Source organism: Cricetulus griseus, chromosome 8 (assembly GCF_003668045.3).
Source record: "Cricetulus griseus strain 17A/GY chromosome 8, alternate assembly CriGri-PICRH-1.0, whole genome shotgun sequence".
NCBI classification, from domain to species: Eukaryota; Metazoa; Chordata; class Mammalia; order Rodentia; family Cricetidae; genus Cricetulus; species Cricetulus griseus.
In genome coordinates, this window is record NC_048601.1 from 3,992,766 (window position 1) to 4,012,973 (window position 20,208).

The 20,208-nt window shown below is 47.1% G+C and overlaps 1 protein-coding gene across 1 annotated transcript; it reads right to left on the reverse strand.

Moving 5' to 3' along the window:
- Window positions 1-16,671: 16,671 nt before the first annotated feature.
- On the reverse strand, window positions 16,672-19,529 carry LOC100762888 (tubulin alpha-3 chain). The gene is made up of 4 exons (XM_035448714.1): window positions 19,394-19,529; window positions 19,020-19,168; window positions 18,206-18,886; window positions 16,672-16,968 (listed from the first exon to the last, which is right to left on the reverse strand). The coding sequence occupies exons 1-4, from the start codon at window positions 19,512-19,514 to the stop codon at window positions 16,672-16,674; spliced, it is 1,248 nt and encodes a 415-aa protein (XP_035304605.1). The 5' UTR covers window positions 19,515-19,529.
- Window positions 19,530-20,208: the final 679 nt, after the last annotated feature.

Below are 20,208 nucleotides of genomic sequence, written 5' to 3' on the forward strand. Positions count from 1 at the left end.
TGTATTTTATTTCGTCATCTCCTGGTTCTGGCATGAAAAGAGGCCAAAGTCCAAGAAAGATGACTGTAGAACTTGATAAACAACCAGCTGATGCTTCCCCTGAATGTGCTGGGGAGGGCGGTGAGGAGAGGGCTCGGTCTGAGTCTGCCACTAAAGCATGGGCACCTGAGATTGGGCCCCTAGAGCCCACATACAAGCTGGGTGTAGGTGCTGATATCTGTGACCCCAGTTCTGGTGGGGTGGGGAGAAGGGGATCCTCGGGGCTTTCTGGCCTCAGTGAGAGATCTGACTCAAACACAAGGTAGAAGGATAGTGAAAGAGATAGTGAAGGTAGCGAAAGATGCCAACCTGTGGCCTCCACACTCAGGTGTTTGCACCCCTACAGGTATATTCTCCCAGAATCAAATATGGACACAAATCCCAGGTCCCCCTTTGGAGTCTTAGCGCGCGCACACACACACACACACACACACACACACACACACACACACACACACACACACACACACACACGTGTACACAACAATTGGAGTCATAACTCCCGAGAAGTCTGCGTATAACACCTCCATGATTTTAGAGATTTGAAGTTATTTCCAAACAAATGTATGTATTCATCCATTCTTTCCAGTGTTTTTGGATGCAGATGGAACATTGAATATTGGCAATAAAACTACTCAGAGCTGAGTTAGCTCTGTGGAGGCTGAAGGAGAGCTAGAAGAGAGTGAGACACTCCCCCATCCCGCTCCCCACCCTGCCCCAGGAGGATACCTGTCCCAGGGTTCCCTGGTGATTTTGCTAGGATTTGAGCTTGGTCTTGTGCTCAAGGTCTCCCTGAGTGTGCATCTTTTTAGCTGTCACCCAGGCCCCACTGTGATCTGTGGTTCTCACAGAGCCTAGCAGTTGCCTGTTGTTCCGTAGGTTGTTCCTGTGTCAATGGGCTCATTGGGGTCTCTGCAGCAAGGGTAGTTATGTGCATTGTGTATTAACTTCAGAAGCCACGTAAATGACAGTGCCGGGACTTGGCCAGGAGGTCATTTTGTTTAGGGACACAGAAACCTGAATTCCTTGGTACAGTCAATCCTGAAAAGAATCTGTGACCTGGGGGAAGTGGCCATCTTTTAATTGAGTGTGGAGTGAACACAGTAACCTTCCCATCGGAGGGAGGGACCGCTTCCACAATATTCCACTGGAATAGTATAGCATATCAGTGAACAAGGGGGGTGGCCACAGGGGGAGGAACTGGGGTACAGGCCCTGGGTCCTGGAGGAGTGAAGAGGACCCTGGCTTTCAGGAATTTCTGGTTGTTAACAGCAGCTGAGATACGAGAGGCTTGAGTGCTCAGTTCATGAACACAGGGAAAAGCCCCTGGCTCTCAGAGGGCCTGGAGGGAATGACCAGGCCCAGGACCAATGCCCAGAATGTCTCGTCTCTCTTTTCTCTATTCCTATGTTGAAACATGGACTCTTGTGTTGCAGGTTACCCTGATCAGACACCCCTTGGGAGAGGGGGTGAGGAGACGCAGCACCAGTGACTCAGGCACTGGGAGTCGGTGAGTAGCAGAGCGTGTTGCAGACTTGTTTATTCAGGAAGTTAGAGCTGCCTTTATACCCACTCCCAATGTTGTATTGGCTCAGGTACTGACTCCGCTGTGTGTCCTTTTCTCATTGGTGTCTCTGGTCATAGAGGCAGGCTTGGCTCAGAGAGAAAGTGCCTGCCGTGCGTGCTCATGTAGGCTGGCCTGGGCACCAGGGACAGGGCAACTGTGGCTTGGGTAGGCGGCTTGGGTAGGCTGGCCTCAGTTTCTCCCGCACTCTTGCTGTGAAACCCAGTCCACAGCTCAGCAGAATTGAGCAGAGATGAATGCCAGCACATGCTTTCTCTTTTCCAGTTCAGTCTGAGCCCCCAGCCCACTGAATGGTCCTGCCCACATTCAGGATGGGCCCCGCCCCCTCGGGGAATGGAAACTCCTTATAGACACATGCAAATGGCTGACAGACTCATGCAAATGGGTGCCTCAACACTGCCCTAAGTGTTCTCATCTTCTCACACTGACAACTGATGAGATTCCAGAGAGGCAGGAAGTCTGCTGCCTAGGTGACTCACTCAGATCTGTCATGTCAAATGTCACTTTCCCTGTGGGGTTACAGGTACAGAGTGACATCAGTGGGCTGGCCAGCTATCTCCCTCCAGGGTGTAATGACAAGAGCCAGCGTTGAGAATTTCCCTATAACCAGCCACTTTTACCCCATTACCCTCCTGGGCTCAGTTCCCAGAGAGGAAAGGAAGATTTGAGAGATAAAAGGGGCCTTTAAGGAAGTGTGAGCCTTGTGAGAGCCAGGTCTTCTTCCTTCTGCAGCCATGGCTAGCACCTCCTATGGCCAGGATGGGTGACCCCAAGGTCATTGCCAAGAACATTTGCAGGGAGCTGGGTAGGGGAAAGAGGCACTGGACTCTTCTGCTAAAAGCACAGTCATGGCTCTTAAGCCAGCCCAGTGTGCTGTGAAGTGCAGCCGGGCAGCAAGGACAAGGACAGCTACCGTGAGCTGGTGGCCCTGTGCTGCTGGGACACCCACCAGGGAACACAGCAAGGTTAGTCTCTGTGAGGCAGCCCAGGCTGTCTTCCTAAAGAAGTCTTCCCTGCAATATCTGATTTCTGGTGTTAGGAGCTGAGTGAGTGATTTGGCCTGAGTTCACCACCCAGATCTGAAAGCTTGCATTGGATTGTCTAGTCCTTCACATAACCTCCTGTCTCTCAGGGGACCAACGTGGGCCATTGTGATGCAAAGAGAAAGAGCAAACAGCAGAGACCTACTTCTGCTCAGTTTCTTCTATTCAAACCTGCTACCCCACCACACACGTGTCCCCCCCACCACACACGTGTCCCCCCACCACACCCCCCACCACACACGTGTCCCCCCACCACACACGTGTCCCCCCACACACGTGTCCCCCACCACACGTGTCCCCCCACCACACACATGTCCCCCCACGCTACCCTACCACGTGTTCCCCCACCACACACGTGTCCCCCCCCACACACGTGTCCCCCTCACCACACACGTGTCTCCCCCACCACACACGTGTCCCCACCACCACACACGTGTCCCCCCATGCTACCCTACCACGTGTTCCCCATCACATGTGTTTCCCCCTCCACCACACGTAGCTCCCCCCTCTCCACACTCTACCTCACCACACATTCGTCCCCTCTTCCCCAAATGAGCTGAACTAAAACCAAGGAGAGACATGGAGTCCATCAACACAGACATTTAAAAAACAAAGTGTCCTAAAGACTGTTGCTTGTTTAATAGCTAAAATTAGGCTGAAAAATTAGAGAGTTTGCTTCCTGGGGGAAGGGAAGAAGAGAGGACCCATAGAAATACTTGAAGGCCGTCACTGATTGGGAGAAAAAAGAAGCTTTCTGCTTATACTCAGCAAACAATTTTTCAGATGTATTGAGTGTGTTTCTCTTCTTATTGGTGGGACAAACTCTTGACAAGAGGTGACTTAAGGGAGGAGGACTTCAGCTTGGCTTGCAGTTTGAGGGGACACAGTTCACCGTGAGGGGTGGGGGCATGTAGCCGAGATTTTGATCTTGTTTCTCAGAGGAACTGTAAGCAGGCAGAGATGAATGCTAGTGTTGAGCCAGGGCTCTCTCCTCCCCTGTGTGTGCCTGCATGAACGGTGTGCTTGCTATTGTGGGTGCATACAAGGGACAGTTTAACATCAGGTGTCTTCCTCAAGTGCTCTTGGCATGATTTTTTTTGAGACAGGGTCTTTACCTAACTTGGACTTTGACAATTGTCTGGTCTGGTCACCAAGCAAGGTCCTGGTATCTGCCTATCTACCCACTCAGCCATCTTTCCAGACAAGATCTCTTTTAAAATTCACCTTGGTACCCTAGTCTAAGAGGTGATCTCACCCACATTGAGGGGGGCAGTCTTTCCAATCATCCCCCACCTCAGTTAATCCTTTCTGGAAACATAGACCTATGCAACAATGCTCTTCACTAATTTCCCTGGTGTTTCTTAATCACACTGACAATAAAATTCAATCACGATATCGGGAAAACAAGACTTCTCTGAGCCACTCAGCTATGTTTTCCTCAGTTGTCACAAGGAAAGAGAGGGAGGAAGAGAAAACACAGTGAGTGAAAGAACAGGGAGGAAGAACTTCTTCCCAGGAGATGGCTGTTAAGTGAGGGAATGGCCATGACCCCCACACTACCCTGTCAGGGATTACCCCCACAGCAGCCTGTGTCTGCTGAGCTACATGCAGGCAGTGGACAACAAAACTGAGGTCCACACCCTGAGCACAACTGTCACTCAAGGGTCTGAGGTCCACACCCTGAGCACAACTGTCACTCAAGGGTCTGAGGTCCACACCCTGTTTAACTGTCACTCAAGGGTCTGAGGTCCACACCCTGAGCACAACAGTCACTCAAGGGTCTGAGGTCCACACCCTGTTTAACTGTCACTCAAGGGTCTGAGGTCCACACCCTGAGCACAACCATCACTCAAGGCTCTGAGGTCCACACCCTGAGCACAACTGTCACTCAAGGGTCTGAGGCCTACACCCTGCATAACTGTCACTCAAGGCTCTGAGGTCCACACCCTGCACGACTGTCACTCAAGGCTCTTCTCCAGATGGAACATGGATGGCCCTTTTCATTATCAAAGTCTACTCATTTTAGGTTCCTTCCCCTTCTCCACAATGTAATGAGCCTTTGTCTTTTTTCAGTATTTTAACATGAATCTTTTTCTAAGTCTTTTATTTTTTGTCTTGTGCCTAAGTGTCATTTTTTTTTCCCATGCCTGGGATGTCAGAAGCAGAGACTGAATTGATTGTGCCTAGTGCATTTGTGAAAAAAAAAAAAGTGAAGTTTTGGGAAATAACTTCCCCTAGACCACAAATGGATGAATTGATGTAATAGATATTTTTTCCCTGGTTCCTAGAAAAAAATGTAAAAATTGGTCCTCTCTATCAGAACAGGAAGGGCTTATTTATTTCAATTCTTTACAGTTGATGCCCCTCAGGTAATGCCTGTAGTTATTTGTACAATGGGTATCACTATAGTTGCCTGGTTCTTTAAAACACACACACACACACACACACACACACACACACACGGGGGGGGGAGGGGAAAGGAGAAGGAGAGAGAGTTATTTTCTCTATTCTTGATGGGAGGTTGTAGTTGCCTCTAGAGACAGGGTCAAAGCCAACACTGAGCTCCCCTGAGCCGAATGCCTTTAAATGGACTATTGTATTGGCACCATCAACACCGGCACTGCCATTATGGTTTGAAGTTGCACAAGTACATCCTTGTTAAGGTTGGGAGGAACTTTCTGGAAGAAAACAAAACTTTCTGGAAGAAAACAAAACATGATTTTGATTTTTTATAGGAGACTATAACTTTTGGAATTCCTATTAAAGAAGAGGGCTGGTTTTCATAGATGCTTCTAGAAAAAAAGCAATCCTGTCTTCTGCCAGCAGGCAATCTTAAGAGGCTGCACAGGTGCCTTGTAAATCCCCACAGTTAGCCTGTGTCTGCAGTGAATCGATTGCTCTGATTATCACTAATAAGGTAGACATTTACTGTCTGGGATGACTTCATGGGAGCACTCCCTTCAGGAATACTTGGATCGCAGGGTCTAAGAAAAGCTAACTTGGAGTCAGTGTTGGAAAAGCAGAGCTCTGAGATACTGCCTTGGCAGGGGTTCTGTTGCTATATATAGAAAGGGGCCTGCTGTCTATCTGTCCCACAGCCTTCACAAAGGAGGCCGGTGTTCGGATGTGTGTTTCTGAGCATTTGCATGTCTTAAAATGGTTGCCTTCTAGATCCCTTTTCAAAAAATGTCTTTCCCTAGACACCAGAGAATACCGACCATTTCTGCTAGCTAAGGACAATAACGGATCCTTTTCATAAGTGATAAAGACTCCAATGAGATGGTTTCTTCTCTTCCTCTGAGTGTTCTGGAGGATTATCTGCAGCCCTCTGTGAGGCCAGATGTCCAAGTGAAGGCATGAGAATGAGTTGCTCTTTGTGTCTCACAAGGCAGGAGACAGTCACAGACAAAGGATAGGAGGTCTCATGGATCTGGATTTCCTCAGATGTCTGGAGTTAAAAAAATAATTTAAAAAATAAACTAAGGAGCCCTTGCTATAATAAAGTATCTAAGACAATTTGTCAAGAGGAAAGTCTCATTGTAGCTCACAGTTTGGGGATATCTATCCATGCTTTTGGGCCTGTGGGGAGGCAACATAACATGGCTGGCAGCTGTGCTGAAACAAAAGGTAGTCTCTTTGTGGCCCAGATGTGAAAAAGAGAACAAAGAAGACAGGCCTGATCCTCTTAAGGTCATGCCTTTATGACTGGAAGACATCCATCTCTGAAAACACAACGGTCTACGACTTTAGCACATGGGCCTGCAGGAGCATGAGGTCCAGACCACAGTCTGCCATTTCACCTTCACGGGAGGTAGGAAGTCCCTCCAGAATTACTAAGAAGGCTTGGTTAAGGCTACTGGCAGATAAATACAATAGTCTTACGCAGATGTGAACCCTGTGAGCTGTACAGTCGGCCAGTTTTACAAGCTATGCCCATTGGTGCAGTAGTGGCATACACATGACGGGATCAACCAATCACTTTCTGATTGGATTTAAGGCCTTCTCCACAGGGAGAAACGCAGGCCCACTACTGTCAATTCACTCCAGAACGTGTGGCTGGGGAGCTCACAGTCCCCAGGGATGGGATGAACCTACTGCTATTATCTGATTAAACAACAAAGTATTAAACTGACCCTCAAATCTGTATTTCTATACTCATAGATTAGTGTGGCTCTTAGACCTCATCAGAGAAGTCTGTCCAGTGGACAGCAGCTAAACAGAAACTTACAACTCACCAAACCGCAGACAACGAGACACTCAACTCTAACTGGAACACCTGTATCACATTCTTTCTCCCCAACTCGGGGATCGTCACAGAAGAAATGCACATGTAAAGGTGGCAGAAATGTTGTAAAAGTCAGAGGTTGTGCTGAACCGGCTCCCAGGAGGTGAGGACAGTGTCTACTGCTCTTGACAGGATGGCCGCGGCTGGGGTTCCAGCATGGGGGTGAGCACGTATGAGCTCACCCTAAAGCAGGAGCTATTGACAGTGTGCAGCTTGTGGGGGCCTTCAGCTGTCGGAGAAACTGCAAGTCCTGAATGAAGCACACACCCCACACACGTACACACGTACACACATGAACACACATGCACAGGGACACATGCATGCAAATAAACACGTTATCTTTTTATAAATGGTATTTGAAGCTAAAGATACCTTTTAACGAATAGCTTTCATCCCTGTTATTTGGGCCCCCAGAGCAGACTGATATAACTGGAGCACAAGGAGGCTACTGAGACTCTGCAGTGGACAATAATGCTAGAGCATGAAAATGACCCGAGAAGGCAGCCTGCCAATAAAAAGTGCATTATTTAACTGGCACCCAGAGAGACTAGTGCCTACTCTTAGGGAGAAATGCCAGCAACACGCATCTCTGGCCTCAGAACTGTCCTGCAAAGCAAGCTAGGGAACTTCGGACGATTACTGGTAGGGGGTAGCTTCTGAGGGCCGCCCCAAGTCTGGTTTTTGCATTCTGCAACTGGCTCCCAATTCTGAGAAAAACCCTCAGGCCAAAGATGCAAATATTGGTGGTTGGCTTGAAGAGACCAGCTCCCCATTTCGGCAGCCATAACAGCCAAACACGTGCTTGTCTGACCTTGTCTTAGTCACTAAGGTCAGACGCCTGCCCCTTTCGGCAGCCATAACAGCTGAACACGTGCTTGTCTGACCTTGCCTTGGTCACTAAGAGGTCAGATGCCTGCCTCATGGCAAGGAACCAATCAGAAGTTAGTTGGTGGCTCTATGCTTTATGGCTCTGGGTGTGCTTTACAGACAAATGCACAGCAATGATGCACAGAGCATAACAACCACCCTGGGAGGGCCTATGGGCCATAACAACCAGTTGGCCAATCAACACAGGGCAAGCCCTCCAAGCCTGGAGGCACACCAATCCTGAGCCTGTGCATACCCCTAGACACTCCCCTTACACTGCCCTACAAGATCTCTATGCAGCCGGTTCTAGCTGTCTTTGCTAGCCATCTGCCATGGTTGATGGATGGAAGGCCCGAGCTAACATGGAGTTAGCTTGGTAAACAACAATAAAGCCTCATGCTGTTTGCATCAAGCTTTCGACTCCTCATGGTGATTGGTGTGACTGCTGTGCTAGGCTAAGATGCTGGAGGCCTGAGCTTTCCAGGGGTCTTACAGTCTGAGAGCCAAGGGCATTGAAAAGCCAAGGAGTAAAGAGCAGGGTACTGACAACCTCTGCTTGCTGTGCAAGCCGGATGACCTGAGCTGGGCTCTAACAAGTTTTCCTCTGACCTCCATATGCGTGCATCACACCCCACCATGTACACATTACACACACAGAGAATAACAATTTTAAATGTACTTTGTGGTACCTTAAGATAAATCCTCCCCCCTCCACAACACCTCTGTTCATTATTTTATCTCTACCGGCCCCCACCCTCCAACAAGCCTGCTAGAGTCTTTGCTATGACTATTACTTAAAAATTCCTTTTCCCTTTGAACTGAGTATTGGCATTTGTAGTGATCTTCAGGAAGTCTTTCTGACAACCCCGTTCCCACGCTTGTCACCTATAACACTGTCCTCTGTGTGTGGTTCCTGAGAGATAGCCACCCTGCCTGCTGTGCCTGGTTTTACTCACCTCTGTAGCCTCACCCTTTGGCCTAAGTCCTGGAATGCAGGCGTCCACAAGGTAGGTAATGACTATGAACAGATCCCTTGGAAACAAAGCGCCATTGCTTTTTAGGAACAAACAAAGACACATAGATTCAGGAAGAAAAACATTCTTTGTGAGACAGAAACATGCACAAGTCTGCGCTGGTTGGTTTTGTTGCCAATCTGACATACTTTGGGAAAGGGGAACTTCACTGAAAACTTGCCGCGATAGGAGTGGCCTCTGGGGATGTTTGTGGGTAGTGCCATGCCCGGGCACCTGAACCTGGGCTGTACACAAAAGGCAGTGGGAGGCTAGAGAGATGGCTCCGTGGCTTCCTGAGACCAGAGTTGGTTCTCAGCACCCACATCAGGTGGCTTCCAACCACCTGCAACTCTAACTCCAGAGAATCACCAACACCTCTGTCCCTAAGGGTACCCATGCTCACGTGCTCTTACACCTACACATAACAGATAATAAAAATAAATGCATTTGTTTATAAAAGTAAAAGGCAGGGACAGGTGAGTGAGTTTAAGGTCAGCCTGGTTTGCACAGGGAGTTCCAGACCAAGCAAGCAGCTGAGAGTTACATGGTCAGAGAGGCTGTCTCTATTAAAAGGGGTTTCCAGAGTGGTTTGTGCCATCTACCCTGCAATCAAACTGGAGTTGCCAGGAGACAGGATAAAGCATACCTTCAGGGACCCCTAAAGCTCTGAAGCACTCCAGTACCTAAGACAGGTTAGCTTAGATGAGATGCTCTTGAATTTTTTTTTCTCTCTAGGGATCTGAATTACAGCTGTACATTTGAAATAGGATCAGAGTAAGAAATAGATTAACCTCTATGACAGAGAGCAAAATGCTGCCATTCTGTGATATGATTGACATGTTACTTTTGGATTCTTGGCTCTCCACCGGACAGAGAACTAACTTTTCTAGGAACTGCAGTACGCAGATCAAAGAGTCAGTATGCTGACTTGGTTCTCATAACCTTAAAGCTAACTTTATCGGAGGGTTTTATACACAGAAAGTATTCCTAAGCTACACTGGACTCTGTGCTGGAGAGACAAGAGGCTGCGTGTGGCACCCGCCCTCCCTCACCTGGGAGTCTGTGATGAAGCAAGGATTTCTCTTCCCCTCTTCGCCTCTCCCCTAGAAATAACATCCTTTTATTTTCTGACCCGAAGCAGAATTGCTGAGCCAGCCTTAGTACAAAATGTAGGCATCTCAGTTTGTGTTTGTGAAGGGAGAGAGAAATCAAGGAAGGGAGCATTTGAGGACAGTAGTTTTCTAAAAATGTGGAATACTTAAAGTGCTTTTTAGAAATGGTGGGGTTTATGACCTCTCCTCATAGGAGAGCAGAGACCGTGTGCACGTTTATGTGCGCACATGGACTCGTGCATTCGTGCGTGCAAGCGACTCAGCACCTGCGAGGCGGGAGAAGGTAGCAGTCAGGCTCTTTAGCCTTCTCATCAGCTGCACATCAGGTGTTAATTAGTGTAAATGGTCAGTCTTGTTTACTTCACTCTAACTTTGGCTGCCCAGGGAGCTGGACACAGGTGAGGGTCAGGAACCTCCTCCACTGGGGAGGACACAGTGGAGGAGCCACAGCGACTCTCAGGCCTTGTCAGAGTGAAAACCTGAGTCTATGTGTGAGGTAAAAATCAATGGGCCCATTTAGCCCTGAACTTTCACATCTAGGTAAATAAGCCTTCTGCACTCAGCTTACAGGCCATCTCAGCTGGAACTACAGCAATGCTTGTAGAAAAACAAAGCAAAGAATAGTGCATATGTTTTGCTTTCTTTTTGCTTGTGCTGAAAGCTATTCTCAACCCATCCTCAACTCACAGTAAGGTTTGGGTGTGAAGTGTGGCCACAGCTCACGTGCTGGTTCCCAGTTGGGGTTGTGCATGTGGGGGCTACCTAGAGGGGTGGAACAGAGGGCAGGCAGGACTGAAGGGTCCTGACCAGCCCCAGTTTCAGTCAAAGCTCTCTGCCTCCACCACAGATCAAGCAGGTTCTGCTGCCATGCACTCCTGGCTGTTCAACAGTTTGAACGGTTTGAACGGTTTGGAAACAGACAAAAGATCCTTTATTGGTCTCTCAGTCCAAACTGTGAGAAAAATCCCCTATTAACAATGTGGCTGAAATGTGAAACTTTATCTTTAAATATCAAAAGGTGAGGGATAGTTGGTGTGGAATCTTTTTTTTTTTTTTTTTTTTTTGAGACAAGGTTTCTCTGTGGCTTTGGAGGCTGTCCTGGAACTAGCTCTTGTAGACCAGGCTGGTCTAGAACTCACAGAGATCCACCTGCCTCTGCCTCCCGAGTGCTGGGATTAAAGGCGTGTGCCACCACTGCCTGGCTGGTGTGGAATCTTTATTAAAAAAATCTGTATTCATTTGTGTGTTGTGGGTAGGAGAGCATGCCATGGAACTCAAAAGGACAACGTCTGGGATTAGCTTATCTCCATCCTGTAGTCTCAGGAACCAAACTTAGGCCGTAAGGCTTTGTGCCAACTGCCTTTACCTGGCGAGCCATCTTGCCAGGCCTGGTTCTCTTTGTGGCATCTGACCTTCACGTTCTAGATGAATGGAGTGGCATGAGCTGTGTGTGGACTCAGTATGTGGCTGTGGTAGACTCTGTGTGTGGGGAGGACATATGATCATCCCTGACAGGAGGGGCAGCTCAGTGGGTAAGGGCACTAACTACCCTTCCAGAGAACCTAAGTTTGGTTCCCAACAGCTCACAACCACCTCACCTCCAGGGGAACCGATGCTCTCACATGCCCGCAGTAATCCCATCAAGCTGGGTCTGTATGTATCGCCTTAGATATGAGTCCACAGGAAAGTCTCCAGGAAGCACCCTGGATTGTTATTTTTTGGTTTATAACAGAAATGAAATCTGGACTCCTTCCCATGGGTCCCCCACAGGATCCCATTGTCTCTTCGTACCCAGGCATTTGGATGATGGAACAATTATCTACAGTTTTAATTCCCTTTGCAATGTTGTTAGTCACTAGTCCTCTATGTGAGGCAGTCTCAGCCATCTGTGCTTACTCTTATTACAGCCTGGGGAAGCGAAGTAACAAAGTCCACTGCCATTGTCATTCACACAAAACTGTAAGCCATAGATGTTTGTGGGCTACCAGGTCAGGAAATGGAGGTAAAAACAAAGTCTAAATTGGGCAGTGGAGGTGCTCACCTTTAATCCCAGCTTTTAGGAGGCAGAGGCAGGAAGATCTCTGGGAGTTTGAGGCCAGCCTGGTCCACAGAGCAAGTGCTAGGACAGCCAGGGCTACACAGAGAAACTCTGTATCAAAAAACAAACAAAAATCTACAACTCAGGTCTGGTGGTACACTCTAATCCCAGTGCTCAGGCAGAGGCAGGAAGATCTCTCAGTTTGAGGCCGGCCTGGGTTACATAGTGAGATCCTGTTTAAAAAACACATCAACTAAAAACTAGGAAATTAATCAGAGCCAAGGATAAAATGGAGCTGGAAAGTACTTGACTAGCGTGGGTGACGGTCTAAATTCAATCCCTAACATTTAAAAATGAACTGAAGAATGAAAAACAGACAAGACTTTGCAAGGAAATCCAATTTCTAGATATAACTGTATCAGATAACCTGTTGTAACTACTAAAAGAATGAACTTGTTAACAAGTGAATTGGTTATAGAATGTTGTAAAAGAAGGGGCCAGTAAGATGGCTCAGCAGGTAAAGGTGCTTTGCTGCCAAGGCTGACGTCCTGAGTTTAATCCCCAGGATCCATCTGGTAAAGAGAGAACTTATTCCTTCAAGTTCTCTCTCTCTCTCTCTCTCTCTCTCTCTCTCTCTCCCCCCCATTTCTGGGGACAGCCCGTGCCTCCCCCAAATGTCAACAGATGACCAGGTCCACTGTGCTGTAGTGCCTCCAAAAACACCCATGAAATACAAGAAACTCTGACTCAGAAGAATAGAATTTCGGAAGATAACACTATGCCTTTAAGAGTCATTTCCCCCTAATTTTTCATTTTACTTGACATACCAATGCCGGTTCTTGATCCCTCCCTCCCTCCCCTCCTCTGCTCTCCCCACCTCACCCCCATGGGCTCCTCAGTGAGGGCAAGGCCTCCCATGGGGTCAAAGGTCAATGTAGTCAGTCCCATCACCACATTAAGACAACTCGCTGCCCTCCCCATGTCTAGGCTGTGCAAGGTATCTCTCTATAGAAAATCGGCTCCAAAAAGCCAGTTAATATACTAGGGATACATCCTGATCCCACTGATAGTGGCCCCACAAACTGCCCAAGCCACACTTGTCACCTGCAGCCAGGCGGTCTGCATTGGTGCTATAGTGGCGAGTGTAGCTACTTTCAAGAGTTATTTTTTAAACACTAGTTACCTGGGAAAACTCAGTTGCTACTCGGTTGAAAAATGCTGTGTATCTCTGCTTGCAGGATTTCTTCTGAAACAACACTGTTACTCTCCTCAGGTGGCAAATATATTTAGAAATATCCAGCCAGCAAAATCCTCCTGAGTTTATAGATGATCTTGTTTCCAAGGATAATATCTGAGTAAAGTCGTTAGTTGTCAAGGCTACTGCCGTCACTCACTCAGCTGTGTGGAGTGGGTGGTCATCCACGCTTAGGGCAGGGTGCTCACCAACAGCCAGGAAATGAGGCTTCAGAGGTCTGGAATATGTGAAACAGCTCACTGGTGAGCGAGCGTTGTCATGCCCGCAGTACCTTTGACCATCTCTCCACGGTCTTTGGAGGATGTGTCTATCCCCTGACCACAGCTGAAAGAGACTGGGGTTAGCTGGCCTGTTGTCCTGGCTAAGAAGAGTGACTGCTTTTAGAGACAGGAAAATTCTCATGAAAATAGATGTTCTTAAAAATCTAACTTGTAGCTGGGCTGTGGTAGCACATGCCTTTAATCCCAGAACTCTGGAGGCAGAGGCAGGTGGATCTCTGAGTTCGAGACCAGCTTGGTCTACAAGAGCTAGTTCCAGGACAGCCTCCAAAGCCACAGAGAAACCCTGTCTTGAAAAAAAAAATAATTTGCTTTGTAGACCAGGCTGGCCTGGAACTCACAGGGTTCCACCTGCCTCGGCCTCCCCAGTGCTGGGATTAAAGGTGTGTGCTTTTTTTTTTTTTTAAAGCATAGGCATTTTCATTTTTTACTTTTATGACCATTGGTATTTTGCCTGCATGTATGTCTGTATGAGGGTGTCAGGTCCCCTGGAACAGGAGTTACAGACAGTTGTGAGTCACCATGTGGGTGCTGAGAATTGAATTCCAGTCCTCTGAAAGAGCAGTCAGTGGTCTTAACCTCTGAGCCATCACTCCAGCCCCTTTCATTCTTAACTTTGCTTTATCCCTTTATTTTTGGATAGGGCCTCTAATCCAGGCTGGCCTCATGAGTTCTAGGATCACGCATGTGTGCTAGACAAGCACTCTACCAACCAAACTACATCCTAGCATTCTTTCCTAGCGTGTTAAATTACAGAATTCCTCAGGTGGACATATATCTAAATATACCCTTTTTATAAAACATTAAGTCTTCTAGAAAAGTAGTATAAAATACAAGTATTCATGAATAAAAGAACCCCTGGTTTTTCCTTCTTATCAAAACCATTTTTTAAAGATTTAATACTTGTGTGTATATGTATTTGCCTACATATATGAGTATGTACCATGCACATATCTGGTGCCTGAGGAGGTCAGAAGGTGGCATTAGATCCCCTGAACTGGAACTATGGGTGACTGTGAGCCACCATGTAGGTGCTGGGAACTGAATCTAGGTCCTCCACAACATCAGCAAATGCCTTTAACTGCTGGGGCAACTCTCTAGCTCCCTAAGAAAATGTATTTGTAATAAATATTGGCCTAAGTAAGATTGTTAGCTAAATTAATGACAGCAACAATAATTACATTCTGAAGTGACATTCACTGTTGTCTCTGGGTTTCTGGATTGTGTTGATGAGAATGATCATAGTCATGCCGGGGAAAATCATATTTGTTTAAAACCCCATGAAAAGAGGTGAAGAGGCACCAAAGTCTTAGTAAGGAATTTAGAAGGTACCTTTAGCAAAGAAAACTCTGACCTGCCTTTCTCTAGCTGATGCTTAAGATGTTTATCAGGGAAACTTTGTGTCGTGGGTTTGTGAAGGGCAATCTTGTCACCTTGACTGAACCTATAATCACCACGGAAGCAAATCTCTGGACGAGTCTGTGAGGGACATCTAGATTGGTTATGCGTTATACAATCTGGGTTCCTGGCTGAAAGGAAAGGAGAGAGGAGCTTTAAGAGTGTGCACTGCTTGCTCTCAGTGGACCCAAGTGTGATTCCCATCGCACACATCAAGCAGCTTACAGCCCCCAAGAACTCCAGGGCGTCTGACGTCTCCTGGCCACCTTGGGCACCCATACATACATGCTCACATAGATACACATACATACCTATGGTTAAAGATAATTCTTTAAAAACATTTTTAAAAGAAAATGAGGTTAGCACAAGCATTCATCCTCTCTGCTCATTGGCTGTGGATGCAGTGAGAACAGACTTCCTATGGCCGACACCACGACATCTCCAGCGAGGAGGACTGTGGCTGGAGCTCTGGGTTTGAGCAAACCTTTCTTTCCTAAAATTTCTTTCCAGGTGTTTTGTGGCAACATCAGGAAAAGTAACTTTCCCTGTCTGTAGAACAGGCAGCCTGGGATTATTTTGTGGAATGTCAGAGCTGATAGCTCAAGCCACATCCAGACTCTGGGACTCTCTTCAATAAAAGTCAAATTCACCACATTAAAAGCCAAATTCACCTCATAGTTTCTGAAGTTCTATGCAAACAAAATGAAACAAAAATCCCCTATTATTCATTAGCAAACAGAGAAGCAAATTACATTATTCTAATGCTCTGTAGAGTGGCTCCTGCACACTATCACCATTAATTGCTCCCACTAATTACCTCTATTCTATTATGTAGACACATCACTCCTGCTAAAGTCAGGTGTCTGGAAAGTAATGCTTCCTAAGTTCTGATAATAGTTATTGGGATTCATCTCCAAGTTAAGTCTTTGTTAATCTACTACGTGTATCTCAACAGCTACCTGGAAGGAGAGATTGCCATTTGTGAACTAACAGGGAAAAGCAGCTGCTATAGGGGTCCCAAAGGGTCTCTCTGTCTTGAGCCCCTGTAGCCCCTGCAGGCCAGGTGCTGCTGGCTCTAGAAGAGCCTGGTTGACTCTCTAGGCCAGAAGGATGCTGGTTCTGTTGCTTTCACACCCGACTTCCTTCAGGACCTGCATTGGTACCCCACCTCTATTTTCCTATTCTTCCTCCTCCACCCATCCTCTTCACCACATTCTAGAAAAGGAAATCAGCCACTAGAATACTCATTTCTGGTTCTCCTTATGATGGCTCCATCTTTGTTCTACTTACAGCTTCTTATACTTCCTAAGACCGTGACTGCCTGTTTATAAATCATTATTTTTCATTTGTTTTTGAACTCCACTGCCCTTTTTCTCCACAGATGACTAACTATTCTCATGAATTTCATGATTTGTGATGTAATAGCCTTTTTGTGTATGTGTGTGTGGAGGAAACTTGACAGTGTCCATTTCTGTGCCATCCATACAGTACTTTAAAAATAAAACACATAATCTTACTGTCCTTAGAGAACTTAGCAAACAGACAGACATGTTTATCACTTCTTAGGAAGAACACTGCTATGTTTTCCCCAGAGAAATTTACTTGGGAAAGGCAAGTATCTAGAAAGGAATTTTGTTAGAAAGTACAGCACACAGGGAATGAAATGCCTCAATACAGAAAATTTAATGAGTAAATAAATCCTTTAGTTTCAATGGTGGGGAGGATATAGATGGATGCCTGCCAGCCGGACCCATGCCCTCAGTACTCTTCTCCTTCTTCTGCCTCTGCTTCCACGGAATCCACACCCACCTCTTCATAATCCTTCTCCAGGGCTGCCAGGTCCTCCCGGGCCTCTGAGAACTCCCCCTCCTCCATGCCTTCTCCCACGTACCAGTGCACAAAGGCCCGCTTGGCGTACATGAGGTCAAACTTGTGGTCCAGGCGGGCCCAAGCCTCTGCGATGGCAGTGGTGTTGCTCAGCATGCACACGGCCCTCTGCACCTTGGCCAGGTCTCCCCCAGGGACCACGGTGGGGGGCTGGTAGTTAATACCCACCTGCCAGAGAAGGAGAAAATACAGTCAAGTTTATATTGATCTCAGAAATGACAGTTTACTATAAACTGGGAACTGTGGGCCCAGGTTAAAGTCAAACACCATATACTTTTGGGAATGAATAATCACCTAGGAGCAGGTTTAATGATTTTAAAGTTCTTACTTGAACTGCTAATGGCCAAACTGGAAACAATACACATTACAACAAAGGCGTAATGAGAACCCTATCCAACGTTTGTTGTATGCTTAGTTAAAAGGAAACCAATCTGAAATCTTTGCTTTAATGTGAAGAAAACCCCGTGTAGCAGTGAACTCCAGCAAGGATAACTTGGAGCTGGGGGATGATAAGCCCTAAAAATGTGCTGGGCTGGGAGTCTTGTCACACATTGATGAACAGATGGCTGTTAGCAGCAGTCAGACTAGAGCTGGGAACAGAGATGGGTCCACTCCCACTTTAAGATGGAAGGCAGGTCATTTGCTCCTCTCTGCTGGCCTGTCACCCAGCTTTATAGAGGCAAAACACATACTGAATACGCAAAGACTGCCTCTTGTTTTATAGGGACAGAAGAAAGCTTTGGACAAGTACAAGTTTAGGTTCGTTATCCATCACAAAAGTGGTCAGCTTTTCAGTTAATAAATTTTGCTACTTTTTTTTTTATAATTTAAAGGTTATAAAAATTATTTCCGAAGCCCAAACTGGCTTCAAACTCACTATGTGGCCAATGATGACCTTGAACCGTCTCTAGTGCTGGGACCATAGGCATAGTCACCATGAATGCTAAGCTAAAAACTTAATCTTTTAAACATGGAAACTAGTGTAGCTCAAGGAAATAGTTGTAAAAGAATGTGATGGGTTAAGAGACTAACAGGGTCCACCTGGTGTCAGCAGACTCTTCATGTAGGAACACCCAGCCCCTATCTTATACTTCTCCAAAGGTCAGCTCGCTACTGCAGAGCCACAGGTTCATCTGGGAGGAAACCTGGGTGAGAGACAGCATTCCCAGCACCAGCCAACAGATACTCTCTGCATTGCAAAGTCCTGGCTTTTTCAAAAATTCATTTGTTCACTAAAGCAGATGGTTTTAAGAAGGATACTCAGTATTATTTGGCAAAGTGTTAAGTCACTTAGCAACTTAATTACCACACATGCTTTCATTGGAGCCTGACACCCAAAGCTGTGGCCCTGAGGCAGGAGCTCTGGCTTGCTGGAAGGTAGAACCGTCACACAACCCAGTCCTACCTTAAATCCAGTTGGGCACCAATCCACAAATTGGATAGTGCGCTTGGTCTTGATGGTAGCAATAGCCGCGTTGACATCTTTTGGGACCACATCCCCCCGGTACAGCATGCAGCAGGCCATGTATTTGCCATGGCGAGGGTCACACTTGACCATCTGGTTGGCTGGCTCGAAGCAGGCATTGGTGATCTCTGCCACTGACAGCTGCTCATGGTATGCCTTCTCCGCTGAGATGACTGGGGCGTAGGTGGCCAGGGGGAAGTGGATACGAGGGTATGGCACCAGGTTGGTCTGGAATTCTGTTAAGTCCACATTCAGGGCCCCATCAAACCTCAGGGAGGCAGTGATGGACGACACGATCTGCCCGATCAGACGATTGAGGTTGGTGTAGGTGGGACGCTCAATATCCAGGTTGCGCCGACAGATGTCATAGATGGCTTCGTTATCCACCATGAAAGCACAGTCAGAGTGCTCCAGCGTCGTGTGCGTGGTCAGGATGGAGTTGTAGGGCTCCACAACAGCTGTGGAAACCTGGGGGGCTGGGTAGATGGCAAACTCCAGCTTGGACTTCTTGCCATAGTCCACTGAAAGCCGTTCCATCAGCAGAGATGCGAACCCAGATCCTGTGCCCCCTCCAAAGCTGTGGAAGATGAGGAAGCCCTGTAGTCCTGTGCACAGATCTGCCTGTGTGAACCAGATGCGTAAGCCAGTAAGTCTCGATTCTAACAGTCAGCCAAAGTGACCACACGCCCACCCCCACCCCCACCCCCAGTGACTCTCTTGACCAGGACAACCACCTCCTCCAAAATCCTCTTACCAGTTTCCGGATCCGGTCCAGGACAAGGTCAACAATCTCCTTGCCAATGGTATAATGACCTCTGGCATAATTATTGGCCGCATCTTCCTTCCCAGTGATCAGCTGCTCTGGGTGGAAAAGCTGCCTGTAGGTTCCAGTGCGCACTTCATCTAGAGAGACCATATGTACTCTGAATCTTTCAGGCAAGGGCCATTCAATTCCACCGTGCATGTATGTCAACAGCATCTCTTCGTTTTTGTTTATATATAAACCACAAACAACAAAGTCACAAGCATGAAGTGTACAGCTGGCTACTCTGCAGAGATGTCAGCGGGCTTTTCCTCAGATACTCCCTCTCTCCCAGGAAAGCCTCCACCCAGGGCCCAGGCACCTACCGACCACAGTGGGCTCCAGGTCCACAAACACTGCTCTGGGCACATGCTTGCCAGCTCCAGTTTCACTGAAGAATGTGTTGAATGAGTCGTCACCACCTCCAATGGTTTTGTCACTTGGCATCTGACCATCAGGCTGAATACCATGTTCAAGGCAGTACAATTCCCAGCAGGCATTGCCAATCTGGACACCTGCCTGCCCCACGTGGATAGAGATACACTCACGCTGGAATCCAGAACAGAAACATGACAGTCATTCAACTGAAATTGTATGACATACAAACATAATTTTGTATAGTACCATAGTGTCTATCTTTAAACTTTATTTACAACAATGCTTTTTAGCTCTATTAAAACTGACTGCCACCAAGTATGGTTGCACAGGCCCTTAATCCCAGTACTCAGAAGAAAAGATTAGGTAGAGTTCAAGCCCAGCCCTATCTCAAATCTCTCTCTCTCTCTCTCTCTCACACACACACACACACCTTACACAGAAAGAGAACAGCTTGACCTGCTCTGAACTTGCCCTGTTTTGATATATAGTTCCTCTAACCCTGGCTGGCCTCAAACGAGTGCCAATCCTCTTGCCTCAGCCTCTCAAGTGCTAGGATTACAGATGTAAACCCTCACACCAGGCTAGCCATACTGCTAAAGACCAGTTAGTCCCAGAACATAAATGTTTGCCACTCATTGAAAACTGTCAAATTGAAGAGCTCATTAGGGACAGCTGAAGTAATTCTCTGAAAAAGTCTACCAGGTTTTACCAGTAAAGACCCCCTGCTCAATCACTTTACCTCCAGGTCCAGACAATTATCAAA